A 21,674-nucleotide genomic window follows, 5' to 3' on the forward strand; every position below is an offset into this window, starting at 1 on the left:
TGTAAGCATTTCCATATGTCGCCAGTATCGAGGAACCGAAATTTTCCCAGATTATCCATGGCCGTGAGTTGATGAGTTTCTCAAAAATTTTTAATAAATTAAAGTCTAGGTATCTCATCAATATATCTCAGTCCAGGCATCTTTTAATAACTAAACAAAGTTTTACGTTATTAAAAGCAACCTCTCTGTCCAAGAAGACAATTAAAGCGAGTTTACTGTAGCTTAGAGAAGCGAAGAAGTGAAGAAGTAGTTTAGCTTACCAGTGATGTTGCGTTGTTACTGTCAGAAAACTGCCAATATTAGATCATCAATGATTTATTACAGAGTCCTAAACAGAGAGGCAGAATAGCTGATTAGAGTGAAATCCTTATCCTTGGAGTATGGGGTTCTTTTGGTTCTTGCTTCGGCGGAACATATACTAAAATTGGAACGATACAGAGAAGATTAGTATGGCCCTGCGCAAGGATGATACGCAAAATCGTGAAGCGTTCCACATTTTCTTTTTATCAAAACGGGGTCCCTTCGAGTCTACTTGATTGTTCGCACGTAGTGAACTATCACATAAACCAACTATGGGGTTTTCGAGCGTTTTGAAAACTATCTTATCCATCTTGATGGAAGCTTTGAGAATTAATAAGAGTCATGATATTAGAGTGCTCATGTTATCCTTTAGATCTGCTGATATGCTTAATAGATTGGAGAGATTTTCAGAGTTTCCTGATTATTGATGGTTTAAGACCCATCCATTGTTGGAATATATGCTCGGATTAGATGATAAATTCAAGGGATTGGGAGATTTTCAGAGTTTCCTGATTATTAGTGGTTCACGAACCATCCATTGTTGGAATATGTATATGCTCGGATTAGATGATAAAATCAAGAGAGTTATGTCTCCCTTTTCTATTCTTGGCAATTAAATGTTATTATGATTAAGACTTAATTAGCAGTCCTTTAAGATTATAAATAAATCCCTAATTATTCTTGTTACAAAAGCCTATGGAGAGCCTATTATTAGTTACCGTCTTTTGGTGTCTGCCCCAATTATCTTTCAATTTATTTATTTTCTGCTACTTTTCATTTCCCTTTCGCTAAAAGTTTCTCAACTGTCCTCGTATTTAATTGAAAGAGTTTTTCAATTAAGTTCTTTTTTTATTTCACTACTTTTTCCTACTTGTTTAATAATCATGTTAATGTTGCGGTTAGGTTCTGTGCTGCTGAAAATTTTTGCAATTTCATGCTAAATTTTATGCTTGTTAATTTTTATTTATTTCTATATAATATAAAATTTTTGTTTTTATTTTATCATTTCTTCTGTATACGCTTTCAGCATTATCTGTATCGTGTATCCTTTTTTGTGGATTTATAATTTTTCATATTTTTTTCTTTTTATTTAATTTTTTTTTTTAATATTCAAGTCTTTTTTGTTGAAGTATTCATTAATTAGCGTTGTATACTTGTTAAATAGAAAGTTTTTCATGATTTTATATTGTAGAGAATGGGTTTTTGTAAAAATATTTTCATTGCTTATTCATTGCATTTATATTAAACGCTTAAATGAGGAAAATTTTGTATCCACTTAAAGCAACCACGGCATTTTATTATTGAGCATTAGGAGGGAAATATAACTATATTATTAGAGTTTTAATGGGAGAGAAAACACCTCATCTCCTCTCCCCCAACCCATATTTGTAGAGTGAATACATAGAGGTTTAAATGAATAGTTGAATTGGGGATGCCAGTTGTATATTTGGAGACTATGGTTAGAATGTCAATAATCGAGGGTGTATCTTGCAATTTTCTTATCTATTTCAAGGAACAGTCCAGATCAGGCGAGTGATCTCCTGGAACTCATAAATTAAAGTTGAAATATTGACATTAAACTCAATTTCCGTTCGATTTAACAAATCTGATTAAACAAGTAATACTCCTTTATCTGAATCAGTTTCACTTATCCTGTTTTCGACTGCCTTCCACATGAATAGATGTTCCTTAAACTCAAATCTTTTGGAAGCACAGATTTAATTGCTTTGGGAATGTGTCAAATCCATCATCTGGCATCTTTTAATTTCTCCCCCAAAAATATCCCCATCTCTCCCCCTCTTGCATCACAAGACCCCCTTCTTCAAAACATTATTTACAATTTGTTGCTTGTTTTCCGGTTGGCTAAATTTTTTTGGCTTCCATTTTGTTATGCTCCCCTTACTTCGTTTATCGCATACTTCATCTCTAACTGCTTATACCCCTCTATTCACAGAACGCTCTACTAATGCTGCAACTGTCTATACACTGCATTATACACTTATTTCTACTTCTACTTGGCTGTATATAATTCTCATTTTTGAAGGGCTTTGGCAAATTGTATAGAGTTTCAGTTTTTATTTTGTTGGTCTACCTACTCCTTTTATATGTACTTGCATATGGATGTAGGAATTTGTATAGCCAAATTTATAATTCAGAATTTGTTGCACACAAAATTTATTTTTGTTAACGGATGAAATAATTTTTTAATCGTAATACAACTTAAGTGCAGAGATTGTTATTTTTTGTTTTCATAAATTTTGTTAACAATTAAAAGAAAATGTGAGGGAATTCCAAAGAATTGTGAAATGTGAAAATGTGTTGAAAATACTTTAGTATATGGGAGACCTCCAAGTACGATGTTCATACAGTATCCAAAAACTGTGTAATTGAAGGCTTCTCTACGAATGTGGTTCAAATCCTTCAAGTACGAGCTGCGATTAAATAGATCCTGCTCCTCGGATAACATCCCAGAAGTAACGCTAGATCTCTTGTTTCCTTGTGAAGGTGAAGAGGTTTGCCAATTTCATTGCGGCAGTCGTCCGTATATGCGATCACCTCCACACCATCTTGGAGTTTAGAAAGGTAGAATATAAAGAGGAGCATCGTAAGGACCCTGCACATAAATCTGTTTGCTCTCATCATTCATACGTAAATCCTGTCTGACAGGTCTCGGATAAGCGTCCAACCGAGTGATGTCGAAGTTTGGACGACTCATCGGATAACATCCCAGAAGGAACGCTAGGTCTCTTGTTTCCAGTCGTCCGCATAAGTGATCACCTTCACACCATCTTGGAGTTTAGAAAGGTAGAATATAAAGAGGAGCATCAATTGTTTTCAAACTCCACGACTGCCGGCCACTCAGATAATTAACTTTTCATACCTACTGAAAGTGCCGAGACCTTCGACAACCCTGGTTCAACCCTTGTGAGATCCGAGTTGTGATGGCGGATAAAACCAACTCTCTTGGATTTTAGAAGGGTAGAATATAAAGAGGAGCATCGTCAGCAACCAGAACTGATTGTCTCCTTGTTTGATTCTACGGGATTTTGTGCCATTGTATTCAAACTTCACGACTAGTCGCGACTGACGGATACTCAGCTAATTCACTTTTCATACCTACTGAAAGTACCGAAAACCTTCGACAGTACATGTTATATGATAGCCCCTTCACATGGACTCTGCTGGTTCAACACTTGAGAGATCCGAGTTGTTATGGCGGATAAAACCAACTCTCTTGGATTTTAGAAGGGTAGAATATAAAGAAGAGCATCATCAGGACCCAGAACTGATTGTCTCCTTGTTTGATTCTACGGGGTTTTTTGAAATTGTATTCAAACTCCACGACTAGTCGCGACTGATGGCACTCAGCGAGACCTTCGACAGTACATGTTATATGATAGCCCCTTCACATGGACTCTGCTGGTTCAACCCTTGAGAGATCCGAGTTGTTATGGCGGATAATAACAACTCTCTTGGATTTTAGAAGGATAGAATATAAAGAGGAGCATCGTCAGCAACCAGAACTGATTGTCTCCTTGTTTGATTCTACGGGATTTTGTGCAATTGTTTTCAAACCCCACGACTGCCGGCTACTCAGCTAATTAACATTTCATATCTTACTATTGTTGGGCATTGTACACTGCAGGATGACTTGAAAGAGCATAGAGTGACTGAAATTGCCGAAAGCCTCAAGTGCCAACAGGAAAGTCCGTTCTGAAGGTCTCTGCTGCTTTATGTTGTGTGAGATCCAAGTTGTTATGGCGGATTATGCTACTGGTAGTTGACGGGTCAGCTGAGGGAGGAGAATATCTTATAGTGTCTTTGCAACAGGTGATAGGAGTTAAATCTGCCTGCAGGATAAACAATCCTTTCAATTTTCTAAAGTTTCAGAAGGGTGATTACTCCACCCTTTTACCAGGTCCTTGGTTTAATTACGCTCCTTATTGACAGGTTAAAAACCGTTCTATTCCCCACTCCCCAAGGTGTTTCAGCATCATTATCCGTCTGGGATCTATAGCCTGTGAATGCTTGTTTGCGTTGATGCCTTCTTCAACTTCAGTTGAGCTATAAAGTTGTGGAGTGTCCAAGTTTGCGAACAATTCTTCATTTTGGCCTTGTCTCGCTCGGGGTGCTCTATAAGAATTCGGTCCAAAGCACGCGTGTTCCTTTTAGAGTCGGATATGGTTATATTCGACAACTTAATCGTTGTAGGGAAACCGGACTGAGTACCACAAATTGTCAACTTCTAAACTCATGTCGCAGTTGTTCAAGCGATCCAGTCATTCCACATTGCTTGTCATCATTTGCCAACGTGCTGATATCACTATTCAGTTAGGAAATCCTGGTGTCTAAGAGCTCACAGTCCGTTTCCCCCGATCTGACCTCAATACCTTGATTGTCAATTGGTCCTACGACTGAAGCTTATAAAACACTAAGTGCTAAGATTTGTTTATTTGTTTCGTCATTGAAGCTCCTCTCTGGTCTTCTCCAAGTCATGAGTGCCGCAGCTGTGGTGGGCATTAAAGATCAAAAGCAATAACCATTTAATAAGGTGCTGATGACGGGGGTTGGTAGCTCTTGGAATGTAGACATTCTAAGAGCTCAAAGTCCGTTTCCCCCGATCTGACCTAAATACTTTGATTCTCAAGATATTGGTCCTCGATTCATGTTTATAAAAGACAGAGTACAGACCTTGGATTGGGGCTTACAAAGTGCTAATATTACGGCTTAAAACAGTTTGCATAAAGACCTACAACTGAAGCTTTAGGAAAGATCAGACAATCATAGCAGCAACAATTCCATTGACAGTCTGATAATATTCAGTACAGTGACATCAATGGAGTAAAAGTTAACGGTTGAGGTTTATAACGACTGAGCTTAGTTAAGAAAGGTCAGATAATAATAGAGGTAAAGATCCAAGAAGGAAGCTAATGAAAATTGAATAAAGTGCTAAGATTGAAGCTAATAAAACACTGTATAATAACTTACAAAGTCTTCGTTACAGTTTTTCAAGGCAACAAACACGATCTATATAAGCTTCAGTGTATTCATGGAGTGAGATTTTTTGTGGTAGATCAGGGTTCAATGAAGTGACTATAGCGACTTTGAAGTGATATAGCGACTTTGATCGACTGTACAAATTTACAATAAAACGGATTTGAACGAACTTCACTGAGTTAATAAACAGCCATTGCGACTTCGGCTTACCGTTCATTATAGCGACTCCGGAAGTCTCTTTAATACAGTAGTCTTTGTGGGACCTCTGGGATCGACGACCGATCGTCTGTTTAATAAAGTGATTTGGATCGACAACAAACACGGTGAGTTTCTGGGTGAGTTTAGATATGATGAAGCTTTTACATTAACTTCGGCCTACATTGATCTCTGATCGTCTCTGATCAACACAATGACTTTTATTTAAAACGACTTCCATCAGTTCTGTGTGTGAGATCAGTTATGATAGATCAGAGAGTTGAAAAGTTAACAGTGTTATCGCATAATCTGAATATCGTCGAATAGTTTTTACATTAACTTTGGCCTACATTGATCTCTGATCGTCTGCTCAACGCAATGACTTTTATTTAAAACGACTTCCATCAGTTCTGTCCATGAGATCAGTTATGATCGATCAGAGACTCCCGGAGAGATCAAATCATTTTCCTATGATCGTTGAAAAGTTAACAGTGATATCGCATAAGCTGAATATCGTCGAATAGTTATGACATTAACATCGACCTACATTGAAATTTGATCATCTGTTCAACACAATGACTTTTATTTAAAACGGACGGAAGTCAGTTCATGTTGTGAGATCAGTTATAATAGATCAGAGACTACTGGAGAGATCAAATCATTTCCTATGATCGTTGAAAAGTTATCGCATAAGCTGAATATCGTCGAATAGTTTTGATATTAACATCGGCCTACATTGATCTCTGATCGTCTGCTCAACACAATGACTTTTATTTAAAACGACTTCCATCAGTTCTGTCTGTGAGATCAGTTATGATCGATCAGAGACTCCTGGAGAGATCAAATCATTTTCCTATGAACGTTGAAAAGTTAACAGTGTTATGATCGATCAGAGACTCCCGGAGAGATCAAATCATTTTCTTAATATCGTTGAAGGGTTAACAGTGTTCACGCTTGACTGTTCACGAAAGAGCCATTCGAAAGTTTAGGTCTAGTGCTGAATACAACAACATCGATCGTCTGTTTGATTTTACAAGTGATTTTGTTCGCCAATTCAATTCACCAGCGTCGATCGATTAGACTGTTCATGAAAAAGTCTTTCGAATGCTTCGGTCTAGTGCTGAATACAGCAACATCGCTGAATATCGTAGAATAGTTTTGACATTAACTTCGGCCTGCGTTGATCTTTGATCGTTTGTTAAACACAACGACTTTAATTCCTTCGTGAGATCAGTTTTGAATCATTTTCCTATAATCGTAGAAGAGTTAACAGTGTTCTGGCTTAAGAGTTCACAAAAGAGTCTATGAAAGGATTCGGTCAAGTACTGAATACAGCAAGATTGATCGTATGTTTGATATTACAAGTGATTTCATTGGGCAATTCAATACAGCAACTTCGATCGATTAGACTGTACATGAAAGAGCCATTCGAAGGTTTCTGTCTAGTGCTGAATACAGCAACAACGATCGTCTGTTTGATTTTACAAGTGATTTTGTTCGCCAATTCAATACAGCAACTTCGATCGATTAGACTGTTCATGAAAGATCCATTCGAAGGTTTCGGTCTAGTGAGATTTTGTTCGTCAATTCAATACAGCATCTTCGATCTATTAGACTGATCATGAAAGATCCATTCGAAGGTTTCGGTCTAGTGAGATTTTGTTCGTCAATTCAATACAGCATCTTCGATCTATTAGACTGATCATAAAAGAGTCTTTCGTAGGCTTCGGTCTAGTGCTGAATACAGCAACATCGATCGTCTGTTCGATTTTACAAGTGATTTTGTTCACAATTCATTTCAGCAGCATCGAGCGATTAGACTGTTCATGAAAGAGCCATTCCAAGGTTTCGGTCTTGTGAGATTTTGTTCGTCAATTCAATACAGCAACTACGATCTATTGGACTGATCATGAAAGAGACATTCGAAGGCTTCGGTCTAGTGCTGAATACAGCAACATCGATCGTCTGTTTGATTTTATTTCAATTAAATACGGCGTCCTCGATCGTTGATTTAATACAGCGAGTTTGATCGTCTATTCAAAACAGCGACTTCGATCGATTCTGCGAGTTTGATCGTCAATTCAATAGAGCGATTTGGATCGATTCTGCGACTGTTCTCCGTTTAATACAGCGGCTTCGGTCCACAGTTCAGTACAATGAAGTGAACTGTTTCTAGAAAATAACCCGTCTTATTGTTTCCAAAAAAATTTAGCAATTTTTTTTTGTTTTTCTTAAAATTGTTTTTAATTTTTATTAAATTTATATTACAGTTATTTATGTTCTTAAATTTTTAAAATGATTTTTCTTCTCAAATTTTAAATAAATATTGCACAGTTTGGTGACACACAATCCTAAACTTAAAACTAACTAAATTATCTTAATAGTATTTACAAAATATCTTAATTCATTTAATAAATATTCAACAAATATTATTATTTACGAACAAACGTTTTACAACGGACAGCCATGCACATAGCCTACATTGCGAAATATGGCCGCTGCAGCAGCCGATGTTAGAAAATTACAGGGATTTGAGGCATTAAAAGAGCTTAAACCGGGTGGACAGCAGCCCAAGGGATTGGCGGAGCCATTTTCCGCTACATATTCCTTTTCCATGGAGGCCTGATGGCGTAACTGTTCTAAGCGCAATTGATTTTGGCGTTTCCATTTGGTTCTAGAAGAGAAATAGGGAAAAGAAAAGAGAGAATTAGTCAGTGCTTAAATAGATTTTGTTTCTTTTCTTCTTCACCTTCTATTCTGATACCAGGTCTTCACTTGTGTCTCTGACAAATTCAATGTCTCCGCCACATCACTTCTATCCGCCACACTCAAATACTTTTGACAACGAAATTTTCGCTCCAAATACGCCAGCTGGGCATGTGTAAAAGCGGTGCGTCTACGTCTGGGTTTTCGGCCACTCTTCGGCAAGCCCATCTTATGTTCCCCCAAAAACCCACCACCATGTGCTTGCTGCAGCTGGGAGGGCTGCATGTGTTCGCTGTCATTGATGTAGTGGGAAGAGTCTAGACTGGATTCATTATTGCTAAATAATAAATGGCTATTGGACATTTGTTGGCCATTATAATGGCAATTTAAAGCTTCCGAGTCGGGAGAGGAGCGATCTTCTATATCAATATCGGAATTGTTGTCGGAAAGGTCAGAATCTGTAAAAAAAAGAAAATTTAAACAAATTAAATTCAAAAGTTTTTTCTTTAGAAGAAAACCCCCAGGGTTTAACACGTGTCAACTTTTAACCTCCTACATTGCTAAACTAACAAGATTTTTTAAAAATAAATTCTCTTTAGTGCAAAGAGTTTTGTTATAACCCCCTGTTAATATAATTATTTCCCTCATTACCAGACAATCTCACTCAAATAACCATTAATGTTTTATTATTATTTTTCTCAAGTGGGCGTTCGTTCTCTGCAATAACTCTTCAAATTTGAACTCATCATCATCTTTAGCATTATGCTCATCATTTTGTTTTCAAAGCCTGTGGTTTCCCATTTGCCAAAAGTATTTCCTTGTAAAAAATATAACCTTATGCTTAAAATGGCGTATAAAAATAGTATTGTATTGTGTAAAAGAAATAATTGTTTTATTTTTATCCTGTTTATATCCTGTCTATAGTCTCCTTTTTAAATTCATATCATGTGTTCTTTTGACAGACTTTTCTTTTATTGTAAATATGAATATGTAGACGTTTGGTTATTTTTTTTTTGCGTGGCCACAAAACTCACAGCAGGAACGATTAAGTTCACGTGTTTTAAAATAAAATGTATTTTAAAATATATTTAGAGAGCATCATGGAGAAGGAGAAGATTTGAGTATTACTGACATTGCTGCCATACATTTTCTGTAAGTGTAGGCGAAGTTTGTCTTAAATGTTTAAACAAATTCTTAACAATTATTTTGGTATTCTTTTAGAAACCATGTATTCCTCCATCTTTATCTCTTAGTTTCTCAATTTTTAAGCAGTGGCAAAGACTTTAGATTCCTAGATCTGTATTTCTTCTGTCTTATTTTTCAATTTCTGCAACTTGGTCAATGACAGATTAATAAACTTTTAGTGAGATTGGTTTCAAATAATGGCAACATTAACTCGCCATACTAAAACAATAGAACAAAATCCCACAGAGGGATTTTGGTGTCAAAAAGTAAATTTTTCAAACACAGAATTTGAAAAATCAAATGATGCAGTTTTGTAGAGAAATGTTTAAAGATGAAATGTACAATTATAGTTTTAAGAAAAATTTAATTTTATTTTTAAAAAATTGAAGTAAAGTCCATCCAAGGGTATTAAGCAAAAATTTACTTATATTTTCACGCAATTCAGTGGTTTTTAAATGTTTTGGATATCATTAACCGTTAAGAAGATATGCCCAAATCTATAAGTCTCTAAAAATTATTTTATTTTTTATTTTCCATGGAGAAAAAAAATTTAGCCCCAATTACCCCCACGCTGTTTTTTTAATAAAATGAAAGGTGGGAGTGTCTTGTTTCGATTAAAAAAAAAATAGTTTTCGGAACGGATGAAAACTTAAAATTTTTCGTGAAATAATAAACGAAATATCAAAAAAATTCTTATCTATGTATGAGTTTCGTGGGCGGTGGGCGTGTCCGATTTTATTGAAACTCGGCATGCGTTCCTTTTTTGTTTCAATTTGGATTGTATGGGCAGTGGACGTTGTCGATTTTGATAAAATTTTAGTTTTTTATTAGTTTGGTCCATATAATTCTCGGTGCCAAATTTCAGCGCTCTACGACCACTCCTTATAATTTTTGCAAAAAAATATATGAAGCCATCCCTATGCGCGTCCTACCAAAAACAAACAAATACTTTTAGAGACCTTAGATTCCTTAATCCTTAATTATTTTGTAACGTCTGAGAAAAGTGAATATTTTTACACCATTTCAAGTTGAAATTGAGAAATTGATTTGCAGAAACAAATTGAAATTAAACAAGAGAGCTATATTCGGCTGTGCCGAATCATATATACCCTTCACCAAATTGTACTTTAAAATTCAAATTTGAAATATTTTTAGGTAAACAAAATTTAAAAAAAAAAAATTTTCAAAATTTATTTCGAAATTTTTTTTTAAAAAAGACAAATTTTTGGAATTTTGTTTTAAAATTTTATAAAACAAAATTTTTTTCGAAGTTGTTTTTTTTAATTTTCTGTCATAATTTTTTCACTAATAAATTTAATTTTTTTTTTTAAAAAAATTAAAAAAAAAATTTGAAATTTTTTTTTTAAAAATTAAAAAATTTTTCTTTTTAAAAAAAATTTTTCAAATTCAAAAAAAAAAAAAAATTCCAAAAATTTTTCTTTTAAAAAAAAAATTTCAAAATTAATTTTTAAAAAGAAAATTTTGTTTACCTTTTTTTCACTAATAAAGTAAATTATTTTTTTAAAAAAAAATTTGGAAAAAAAAAATTAAATTTTGTTTACTTAAAAATATGTATTTAAAATTCTTTTTGGTAAAAAAAAATCGGGTTAAAAAATATTTTTCCCGATTTTGACTCATTTTAGGTCCAAATTACTATAGCCTTATATACATCATTGCAATGGACTTTCAAAAATTAAAAAAAAAAATTTGGAAAATATTGAAAATAAAATTTTGAAAAAAATTAAAAAAATAACTTGGAAAAAAAGGTTGTTTTAAAAAATTTAAAAAATAACTTTTTAAAAAAAATTAATTTAAATTTTGTTTACCTAAAAATCTTTAAAATTCTTTTTGGTAAAAAAAATTCGGGTTAAAAAATATTTTCCCCATTTTGACCCATTGTAGGTCCAAATTACTATAGCCTTAGAAATATCTATCATTAGATATCATATTGTCTATATTAATGACTTAGTAATCCAGATATAGATCCAAAATAAGCCAAAAATATGTATATAAGACCATAGTATGTTGGACCTACAATGGGTCAAAATCGGAAAAAAAATTTTAACCCGAAGTTTATGTAAATTTAAGACATATAAGAAAACCACTAAGAAGGGGAAGCTAGAACCGAAGTCGCAATCTACTTTTAATTAGACGAGTCCTAAATTCTTACTTCGTATTAATACCGTAGTTAGCCGACCGAGAGGCGAAGCAATTATCTCGTCGGATTGCACTCATTAGCTAGTGTTAGCCAAAAAGTTGTAGTTAGTCGACGAGAGCTGAAGAATTTATCTCCTCGGTTTGCATCCATAACTATATTTACCAATAATTATTAGTTAGCCGACCGAGAGCCGAAGCATTTATATCGACGGATTGCACTCGTTAGCTAGAATTAGCCAATAATTCATAGTTAGCCGATGAGAGCAGAAGAATTTAGCTTCTCGGATTGCATCCATTAGTCGTTAGCCGACCGAGAGCCAAAGCACTTATCTCGTCGGATTATACTCAGTATCCTATACCTAACTTATAGAGTCAATGAGTTCATCTCCTTGGATTGCAGCCGTTGCATTTACTTAATAATAGTAGAATCCTCTATTAGTAGATTCGTTCATTAACAAACATATTTTAAAGATACACAGACAGCTCTGTGGTAAAGAAGATTCCAAAGGTAGCAGACCTTTGAAGAACCTGGACAGACTAAGCATACCCCAGATGGAAACAAAAACTGTCTCACCCACCATAATTGCTCATAGCTAACTTCTGAAAATCACGAAAATAAATTATTGAAATTTTAAAAGAAAAATTTTTTTGGTCGGGCTTGATCATATATGTTTTAAATGGTTTGGTTTTTATTTATTTCCTAGAGGAATTAATAAGATTAAATACATTGAAGATGTTGAACTAAGGAGTGAGATTGAAAAAACCTTAACACACTTTTTTCCTTACAACTTTTAACCCAATTATTATTTGATTGTTATCAAGTTACCTTTGTAAAGCTTGTCAATTATTATGTTCATTTATTGTTAATCTGATTAAAATGAGTGATGAGGAAAAAGTGCGTTCTAAAATTATTAAATAATTTTAACAAAACCAAACTTGGTCCAAACAATCAAAGCTCTGTCGTCAAACTGATTCCAATGTTATTAAACAGTAACGGGAGAACTTGTCTGTTGATAGAAAACCTGGATCAGATAGAAGGGATGATCCACATAAAGCCAATAAATAAAAAGCATTTTCAGAAGAAATCCCAACAGCAGTCCGGTTAGCTAAGTACTCGGACTATTTGGTACGAAAAGTTAAAGCCATTGCAGGTTTAAAAACATACAAGGCTCAAAAAGCTCCTGAAAATTTTGGAGGCCAACGAGAGAGCACAGAAATTGATATCAAATTTTATACAAAAAATATAACTGCTGCATAATGGATGACGAAACGTATGTTCTCGCAGCTTCCGGGTCAATATTCTTATGTTACTGAAGCTAGGGGGAATGTTGTTGAAAAGTTTAGGACCCAAAAGCAGAAAAATTTCCCAAAAAGTTCTAAGAGCTCTATAAATACCGAAATTTACATCAAGGAATGTTTGCAAAAAAAGATGCATCCATTCATAAGACTTCTTAATGTGTCCACTTATTTTTGGCCTGATTTTGGCATCCTGCCACTATGGTCAGCAAGCTCTTGAGGGGTACAAGAATAATAATGTGGTATTTGAGATAAGAGAGACAAATCCTCCAAACTGCCTGGAGCTAAGGCCAGTGAAGAGATATTGGGTTCTTGTTAAAAGAGAATTGAAGAGCACAAAAATGGTGTCCAAAAGTGTGGTAGATTTTAAATGGAAATGGACTACCTGTTCGAACAAACCTTAATGGAACGGTTTCCGGAAATGGTTAATAAATTCATTACTATTGATTAGAACTATAAAAATAATATATTCTGTAAGTTGTAATAATAATTTCAATAAAAAAAAAAACTGGAATCTAGAAGTATGGGATATTAGTCTTAGCCCAAAGCAGTTATGTACAAGAAGTATATAGACGAATTCAGAGGGTTAACTTTAGAAGTAAGAGGAGCAAGACACTGGAAACTTTCCCAAAATCAGACGATTTACTATGGATCATCTATGTTATACTCTGTACTAACCTAGCCCATATGTGGACCCGTTCTAGAGCATCCCCGAATAGCAATAATAATTTCAATGTTCACAACTCCCCTTGGTTTCTTCATCAGAACATTTAACAAAGAAGGAAATATCGCCATGTGTTGCAAAGCTTTGAAGTAATCTTTAATTTATTCTTAAGGAAATTCTTGATTAATAAAGTCGCGTAAAATTGCTGTCAGATCAAGCAAAAAGACTTTAATGACTAGGTCTCCACGTAGCAATTTTTATTGCTAAGCATAAGTAAAAACGTCTGCTCAAGTAATCAGTAGAGCAATCATTGCGCAATTTATTGCTAGATATGGCAATTGTGGTCTACACATCGCAAATTTTATGGACGCAATAAAATTTGATAATTTCGCTAATAAATATTGCAACGTAGAGACCTAGGGTAATGTGGATAATAGAACTGATTTCAAACATTCATCCTAAAGTTCTTGCATTTGCTAGGGAAGACTGTTAAATTAAATGCCTAAACTGTTTAAATGATTGTTAGTATTATAATACTTCACCCATAAAGGTAAATTAATAGATAACTTCCCGAAAGCTTTGATGACATTTCTCTTTTCGAATAGTTGAATTTCTTAAACCAAAAAAAATTTCTTAAACCAAATTGCTTTAATAGATCCTTCGTCCATCATTATCAATTATTTATATATTTTATATTGTTTTGAAAACCAATTCAAATAATTGCTACTTGACTTGCAATCTTTTTACAAACATATATTGGAAAAAATATGATAAGTGATTCATATTTTTTTTTTCATTTCTTAAATTGATTGGACGTGACTTTTAAGCGAAAAGTCACAAAATCCAAGTGTATTTCCCCCCTCAATTATTTAGGACAAAATGCTAACAATTCCTTAAGATAATTGACTTAAACAACACACATGTATATTCTTCATACATGCAACCACTTACAAATATATAAAAATTCATATGTTTGTCTACATTCATATATTCGTAGTCATATTATCTGGAGGCCTGAAGTGTTTGAGCGTTAAAAACAATAGGATATTAGAGGATATTTTTTTAAGGTTTTTATGTTTAACGAAATCTTTGCAATATTGTATTTAAGTTGGCAAAAGAAACAGGTATTAAAAAGGGTGTAAAAATGTTTTATAGATTGATGGTTGGAAAAAGGGGTTAAACATGAAATGGCCTAGAGCGGAATTTTTGTTTTCAATAAATATATAAAATAAATTGGAGGTTATACAGCAGGCTGTAACAGTTTTGAATAATTTGCACATGTGTGCACTTTAAATATTCTTTATTTTTACTTAAATTTAAAAGAAAATCTAGAAGAGACAACATTTTTTGTAGAAAATGTAGATATTTTTCTATAGAAAATTGTAGCTGTGTTCACACACAGACATAATTTTCTATAGAAAATTGTTGCTGTGTTCACACACAGACAAAATTTTCTATAGAAAATTGTAGCTGTGTTCACACACAGACAACATTTTCTATAGAAAATTGTAGCTGTGTTCACACACAGACAAAATTTTCTATAGAAAATTGTAGCTGTGTTCACACACAGACAAAATTTTCTATAGAAAATTGTAGCTGTGTTCACACACAGACAAAATTTTCTATAGAAAATTGTAGCTGTGTTCACACACAGACAAAATTTTCTATAGAAAATTGTAGCTGTGTTCACACACAGACAAAATTTTCTATAGAAAATTGTAGCTGTGTTCACACACAGACAAAATTTTCTATAGAAAATTGTAGCTGTGTTCACACACAGACAAAATTTTCTATAGAAAATTGTAGCTGTGTTCACACACAGACAAAATTTTCTATAGAAAATTGTAGCTGTGTTCACACACAGACAAAATTTTCTATAGAAAATTGTAGCTGTGTTCACACACAGACAAAATTTTCTATAGAAAATTGTAGCTGTGTTCATACACAGACAAAATTTTCTATAGAAAATTGTAGCTGTGTTCACACACAGACAAAATTTTCTATAGAAAATTGTAGCTGTGTTCACACACAGACAAAATTTTCTATAGAAAATTGTAGCTGTGTTCACACACAGACAAAATTTTCTATAGAAAATTGTAGCTGTGTTCACACACAGACAAAATTTTCTATAGAAAATTGTAGCTGTGTTCACACACAGACAACATTTTCTATAGAAAATTGTAGCTGTGTTCACACACAGACAAAATTTTCTATAGAAAATTGTAGATGTGTTCACACACAGACAAAATTTTCTATAGAAAATTGTAGCTGTGTTCACACACAGACAAAATTTTCTATAGAAAATTGTAGCTGTGTTCACACACAGACAAAATTTTCTATATAAAATTGTAGCTGTGTTCACACACAGACAAAATTTTCTATAGAAAATTGTAGCTGTGTTCACACACAGACAAAATTTTCTATAGAAAATTGTAGCTGTGTTCACACACAGACAAAATTTTCTATAGAAAATTGTAGCTGTGTTCACACACAGACAAAATTTTCTATAGAAAATTGTAGCTGTGTTCACACAGAACGAAAATTTTCTATAGAAAATTGTGCTCTGTTCCCTTAGAGACAAAATGTTCTATAGAAAATGTTGCTCTCTTCTCACAGTGCGAAAATTTTCTATAGAAATTCTTGATTCTTTAAACAGCTATGATTTTCAATATAAATAATGTTACTATGTTTATACAAAAGCATTTATTTTGTCCTTTTCGTATTACTAATTTCTCAAAACCAAACAATTGAAAATTGTCACATCCTTCCCAAACTCTCTCTTTGCATTGTTAAGCCAAAACCACAGGATATAACCAGACCAATTAGTGGCACTATAATGATTCTTCATCTCTACACACAACAAAGACAACACAACTGTTAATGGCTCAACACTTGAGTCCCAAAGCAGCAAAGAGAGAGAGATAGAGAGGGAGAGAAGGGTGAAAGTGAAATTCAAATCTACAAACATTAGAAACACTCTGTAACACAAAATGCAAATTGAAAAATGGAAAAAAAATAAAACAAACTTTATAACAATAAAAAGCCCTTTAGGTAAGTTAACAAAATAATGCCATGTTAACAACTTTATAAGCAATTTGTCACGTACGACATAGAAAAACAATAGAAAACCAAACCGCCCTAAATGACAATTGAAATATGTTTTCTAGATTTTTTGTTTATTTCTGTTTGGTTCTGTTTCTTATATTAGCTTAAACAAGTGTAAAACGAGCTGAAATATTTTTGTAATTTATTTGTGACAATTTGTTAGTTGTTTGCTGTTAATGCTTGTGTGTTAGAGCAATTAAAAATGTAAAACAAAAGATTCGTTTTTGACTTTGCCTCACATGGCTTTAGGCAATTTTGCCATGTAAAAGAGAGTGTTTTTTTTGTAATGCTTTTAGATAGATGTTAATTAGCATGTTAAATAGAATATAATTGTATGTTTTATATGTCTGTCTGTCTAGTTTTGTTGTTGAGAGTAGAAGGATAAGTAAACTTATCATCTAAACATAAGTATCATAATAAACAATTAGCAACTATTTAAATGTTAAATACACAATTTAGATTAGATGATGAAAAAAACAAATAAACAAGTTTATGTTCATTCATAAACATTGACATGTTATAAAAAGGATCATTAGAGGCTTCATAATCCAATTTTATGTCATAACATAAATTATAAAGCAAAAGGAGATGCTTCAATTACTTAACATAAAATGATGACGTATCTTTTGAAAGCGGTTTAAGTTTCTAATAACTTAGATGTCATTTTGAAGGCTACATATCTGTCATTTATTCTCTCTAAGTTATTGAACATTATAGTGTAAACAGTTTTTTTTTGCCTCAAAAATGTCGAATTTTCTAACAACAAAGCGTCATATGCGGGAAGTTTTGCTTTACTTCTTTAATTTGAAAAAAAGTGGCGCTGAAGCACAACGATTGCTTAACAAAGCTTGTGGTGAATGCGTTTCATTGGTTTAAACGAGCGAGATATGGTTTGTTCGGTTCAGAAGTGTTGATTTTGACACGGAAGACAAAGATCGCCCAGGCTAGCCACAAAAAAGTTTGAAGACCAAGAATAATTGGAGGCATTACTCCTTGAAGATTGTAGACAAACTCAACCAGAGCTTGCAAAATCAATGGGAGCTACCCAATCAGTAATTTCAAAACGTTTGCAAGCAGCAGGATTCATCCAAAAGCAGGGAAGTTGTGAACCAAACGAATTGAAGCCGAGAGATCTTGAAAGACGATTTTGCATGTCCGAAAAAATCATTTTTTCAGCGATGAAAAATTGATCCCTTATGATAACCCGAAGCGCAAGAGATCCTATTTAAAGCCCGACCAACCAGCCGAATCGACACCAAATGCAAATATCCATGGCGCCATGGAAATGCTCTGAATTCTGATGCTGAAATCTGGCCAGACCATGACAGGGACAGATGATTTTGTATATAAAAGAGAAGCGAATCATTACTTGCGAGGAAAAATGGATCCATTACAATAATCCGAAGCATCAGAGATCGTTCGTGAAGCCCAGCCAACCAGCCCAATCGACACCAAAGCCAAATAACCATGGAGCCATGGAAATACTCTCTATTTGGTGGGAGCAATCTATTATGAGCTGCTGAAATCATCACAAGGAACCTGTACCGAACGCAACTGATTCGTTTAAAGCGAGCTTTAGCCGAAAAACTCAACAAGATCTTGCAAAATCATTGGCAGCAATTTCAAGCAGCAGGATTCATACAAAAGCAAGGAAATTGGGTACCATACGAATTGAAACTGAGAGACCTTGAAAGACGATTTTATATGTCGGAATTGCTGCTTCAACGCTATAAAAGAAAATCATTTTTGCAGCGATTCCTTACGATAACCCGAGATAACAAGATAACACGAGATCGTATGACAAGCCCGACCAACCAGTCGAATCGACAACAAAGGCAAATATCCATGGCGCCATGGAAATGCTCTGAATTTGGTGGGAGCAAAAGGATCCCATCTATTATGAACTGCTGAAATCTGGCCAGACCATCACAGGGAACCTGTACCGAACGCAAGTGATTCATTTGAAGCGAGAATTGGTCGAAAAACTCAACAAGATCTTGCAAAACCATTGGCAGCTACATAAGCAGCAATTTCAAGAAACAGGATTCATCTAAAAGTAGTGAAATTAGGTACCATACGAATTGAAGCCGAGAGACCTTGAAAGACGGTGTTGTATGCCCGAAATGATGCTGGAACTGTATAAAAGAAAATCATTTTTGCAGCGATCCGTTACGATAACCCGAATCGCAAGAGATCGTATGTGAAGCCCGACCAACCAGCCATGGAAATTCTCTATATTTGGTGGGAGCAAAAGTGTCCTATCTATTATGGGCTGCTGAAATCTGGCAAGACCAACACAGGCAACCGGTGCAGAAAGCATTCATTTAAAGCGAGCATTGGCCAAAAAACGTCCAAAATATTCGGCCAGTTATGAAACCATAATATTCCATCATGACAACACTCGGCCACATGTTTCAATACCCGTTAAAAACTATTTGGAAAGAAGTGGTTGGGAAGTTCTGCCTCACCCGCCTTATAGTTCAGACATGAACCCGTCCGTCTACTATTTGTTTCGATCGCTGCAGAACGCTCTCTCTAGGATACTCTTCACTTTGGAGCCGAGTATCCGAAATTGGATTGATTCGTTTTTGCCTCAAAAGATGAGCACACACTATTTGTATTGAAGTGGCCTTGTAGGCCAGACCTTATTGCCCCGTCCCACTACTATTTGTTTCGATCAATGCAGAACGCTCTCTCTGGGATACTCTTCATTTTGGAACTAAGTATTGACCGTTCTTGACCTCAAAAGATGAGCACAAACTATTTAGAATGAATTGGTTGGGAAGTTTTGGCTCAAGTTTTGACCTTATTGCCCCGTCCATTTGTTTACTATTTGTTTCGATCGATGCTGAACACTCTCTCTGGGATACTCTTCGCTTTGGAACAGAGTATCCAAAATTGGCTTGATTCCTAATTGACCTCAAAAGATAAACAGTTCTTTTGGCTCGTTATCCATATGTTGCCAGAAACATGGGAATAGGTCATAGCTAACAATAGCCAATACTTTGAATAAATTTATATTGTTATTTTATTGAAAAAAAAAATCTCGTATTTTATAAATATTTAAATTATCATCAATTTATTTAACTAATTTAAAATTAAATTAAAATTTCTTTTCAGATTTGATCCTTCACAATCCTAATGTAAGACGGGTGAGTCATTACATTTTACTACTTAATGTTATATTTTAATTTGAAACAATTATTTGGTCATAATTTTAAAAATATGTGGCTGTGTCTACACAGACACAGGACAGTTGTGTTCACACAGATCCAAAGTTTTCTATACAAAATCTAGCTGGGTTCACACAGAACGAAAATTTTCTATAGATAATCTAGATGTGTTCACACAGAAACAAAATGTTCTATAGAAAATCTAGCTGTGTTCACACAGAACGATAATTTTCTATAGAAAATCTTGCTGTGTTCACACAGAACGAAAATTTTGTATAGACAATCTAGCTGTGTGCACACAGAACGAAAATTTTCTATAGAAAATCTAGCTGTGTTCACACAGAACGAAAATTTTCTATAGAAAATCTAGCTGTGTTCACACAGAACGAAAATTTTCTATAGAAAATCTAGCTGTGTTCACACAGAACGAAAATTTTCTATAGAAAATCTAGCTGTGTTCACACAGAACGAAAATTTTCTATAGAAAATCTAGCTGTGTTCACACAGAACGAAAATTTTCTATAGAAAATCTAGCTGTGTTCACACAGAACGAAAATTTTCTATAGAAAATCTAGCTGTGTTCACACAGAACGAAAATTTTCTATAGAAAATCTAGCTGTGTTCACACAGAACGAAAATTTTCTATAGAAAATCTAGCTGTGTTCACACAGAACGAAAATTTTCTATAGAAAATCTAGCTGTGTTCACACAGAACGAAAATTTTCTATAGAAAATCTAGCTGTGTTCACACAGAACGAAAATTTCTATAGAAAATTTTGTCGCTGTGTGAACACAGCAAGATTTTCTATAGAAAATCTTGCTGTGTTCACACAGCGACAAAATTTTCTATAGAAAATCTTGCTGTGTTCACACAGCGACAAAATTTTCTATAGAAAATCTTGCTGTGTTCACACAGCGACAAAATTTTCTATAGAAAATCTTGCTGTGTTCACACAGCGACAAAATTTTCTATAGAAAATCTTGCTGTGTTCACACAGCGACAAAATTTTCTATAGAAAATATTGCTGTGTTCACACAGCGACAAAATTTTCTATAGAAAATTGTGCTGTGTGCACACAAAGAGTTTAATAGAATTTTTAATAAAAAATCTTACTGTGTTCACATCAACATAAATTTTCGACAAAAAATCTAGGATTCTATTTTGAACTTAATTCTTACCATCTTCATGTTGTTGTTGTTGTTGTTGCTGCTGCTGTTGTTGCCGATTTATTAGGTCCCCCAATAGATCTCGTATGAGAAATGATTTAGAATTTTGATTGTGCATTGTGTTTTTTAATAAATTCAAATTTTTTATAACTTTTTTTATATTTTATGAAATACACTAGGTTTAATATATTTTTCTTAAGTTTTCAACGCTTAATACCGTCGGTGTAGAATACTTTTTTTAATCTTATTTTTTATTAATTAAATCTTTTTTTAAGCGCTAAATTGTTGTACATTAAGCCACCTAAAATGAGCAACTGTTTTGTTTTCTGTAACACTCCATAAACCTTAGACACGTAACGATATCCTTTAACGTTTGTTATATTAAAATATATAAATAATATAAGCGTCACAATCTAAAAAGGATTTAAAGCTAAACAGCGCTAAACGAATTACAAATAAATACTGACAGTTATAAAGCCCAAAAAAAAGCTGCCAGCATCAAATTGACAAAATAATTTGTCATCAGTTTAGAGATTTTAGCTCTTACTTTCTCTCTCTCTTAACTGTTAAAATTAACGGTAAATTACCTCCCCCTTTTAGAGCAAATAAATAACCAACAAAAAAACACACGCTATTTAAAAAACGTTAGCCATTTTGTATTTTATTTAGAGAGTTTTGTGTCTCTTTCTTTCCCACTGAAAGCTTTTTTTAAGGGTTGCCTGTATTGG

General features: G+C 33.9%; 1 protein-coding gene and 1 non-coding gene across 2 annotated transcripts; one reads left to right on the plus strand and one right to left on the minus strand.

Annotated features, from left to right (window-relative positions):
• Positions 1–394: 394 nt before the first annotated feature.
• On the plus strand, positions 395–500 carry LOC135959331 (U6 spliceosomal RNA). The gene has a single exon (XR_010576536.1). It is a non-coding gene; the product is annotated as a U6 spliceosomal RNA (small nuclear RNA).
• A 7,290-nt stretch (positions 501–7,790) lies between these two features.
• LOC135958679 (barH-like 2 homeobox protein) lies at positions 7,791–21,064 on the minus strand. The gene is made up of 3 exons (XM_065509570.1): positions 20,959–21,064; positions 8,243–8,657; positions 7,791–8,167 (listed from the first exon to the last, which is right to left on the minus strand). Exons 1-3 carry the CDS (start codon positions 21,062–21,064, stop codon positions 7,945–7,947), a joined length of 744 nt encoding a protein of 247 aa, XP_065365642.1. The 3' UTR covers positions 7,791–7,944.
• Positions 21,065–21,674: the final 610 nt, after the last annotated feature.

Source organism: Calliphora vicina, chromosome 4 (genome assembly GCF_958450345.1).
Source record: "Calliphora vicina chromosome 4, idCalVici1.1, whole genome shotgun sequence".
NCBI classification, from domain to species: Eukaryota; Metazoa; Arthropoda; class Insecta; order Diptera; family Calliphoridae; genus Calliphora; species Calliphora vicina.

Coding starts and splice junctions, on each gene's coding strand:
- LOC135958679 (XM_065509570.1), bottom strand. CDS start 21,064: ATGCACAATCAAAATTCTAAATCATTTCTCATACGAGATCTATTGGGG. Junction 8,658..20,958: donor ACAACAACAACATGAAGATG/GTAAGAATTAAG, acceptor TTTTTTTTACAG/ATTCTGACCTTTCCGACAAC. Junction 8,168..8,242: donor ACCTGGTATCAGAATAGAAG/GTGAAGAAGAAA, acceptor TTTCTCTTCTAG/AACCAAATGGAAACGCCAAA.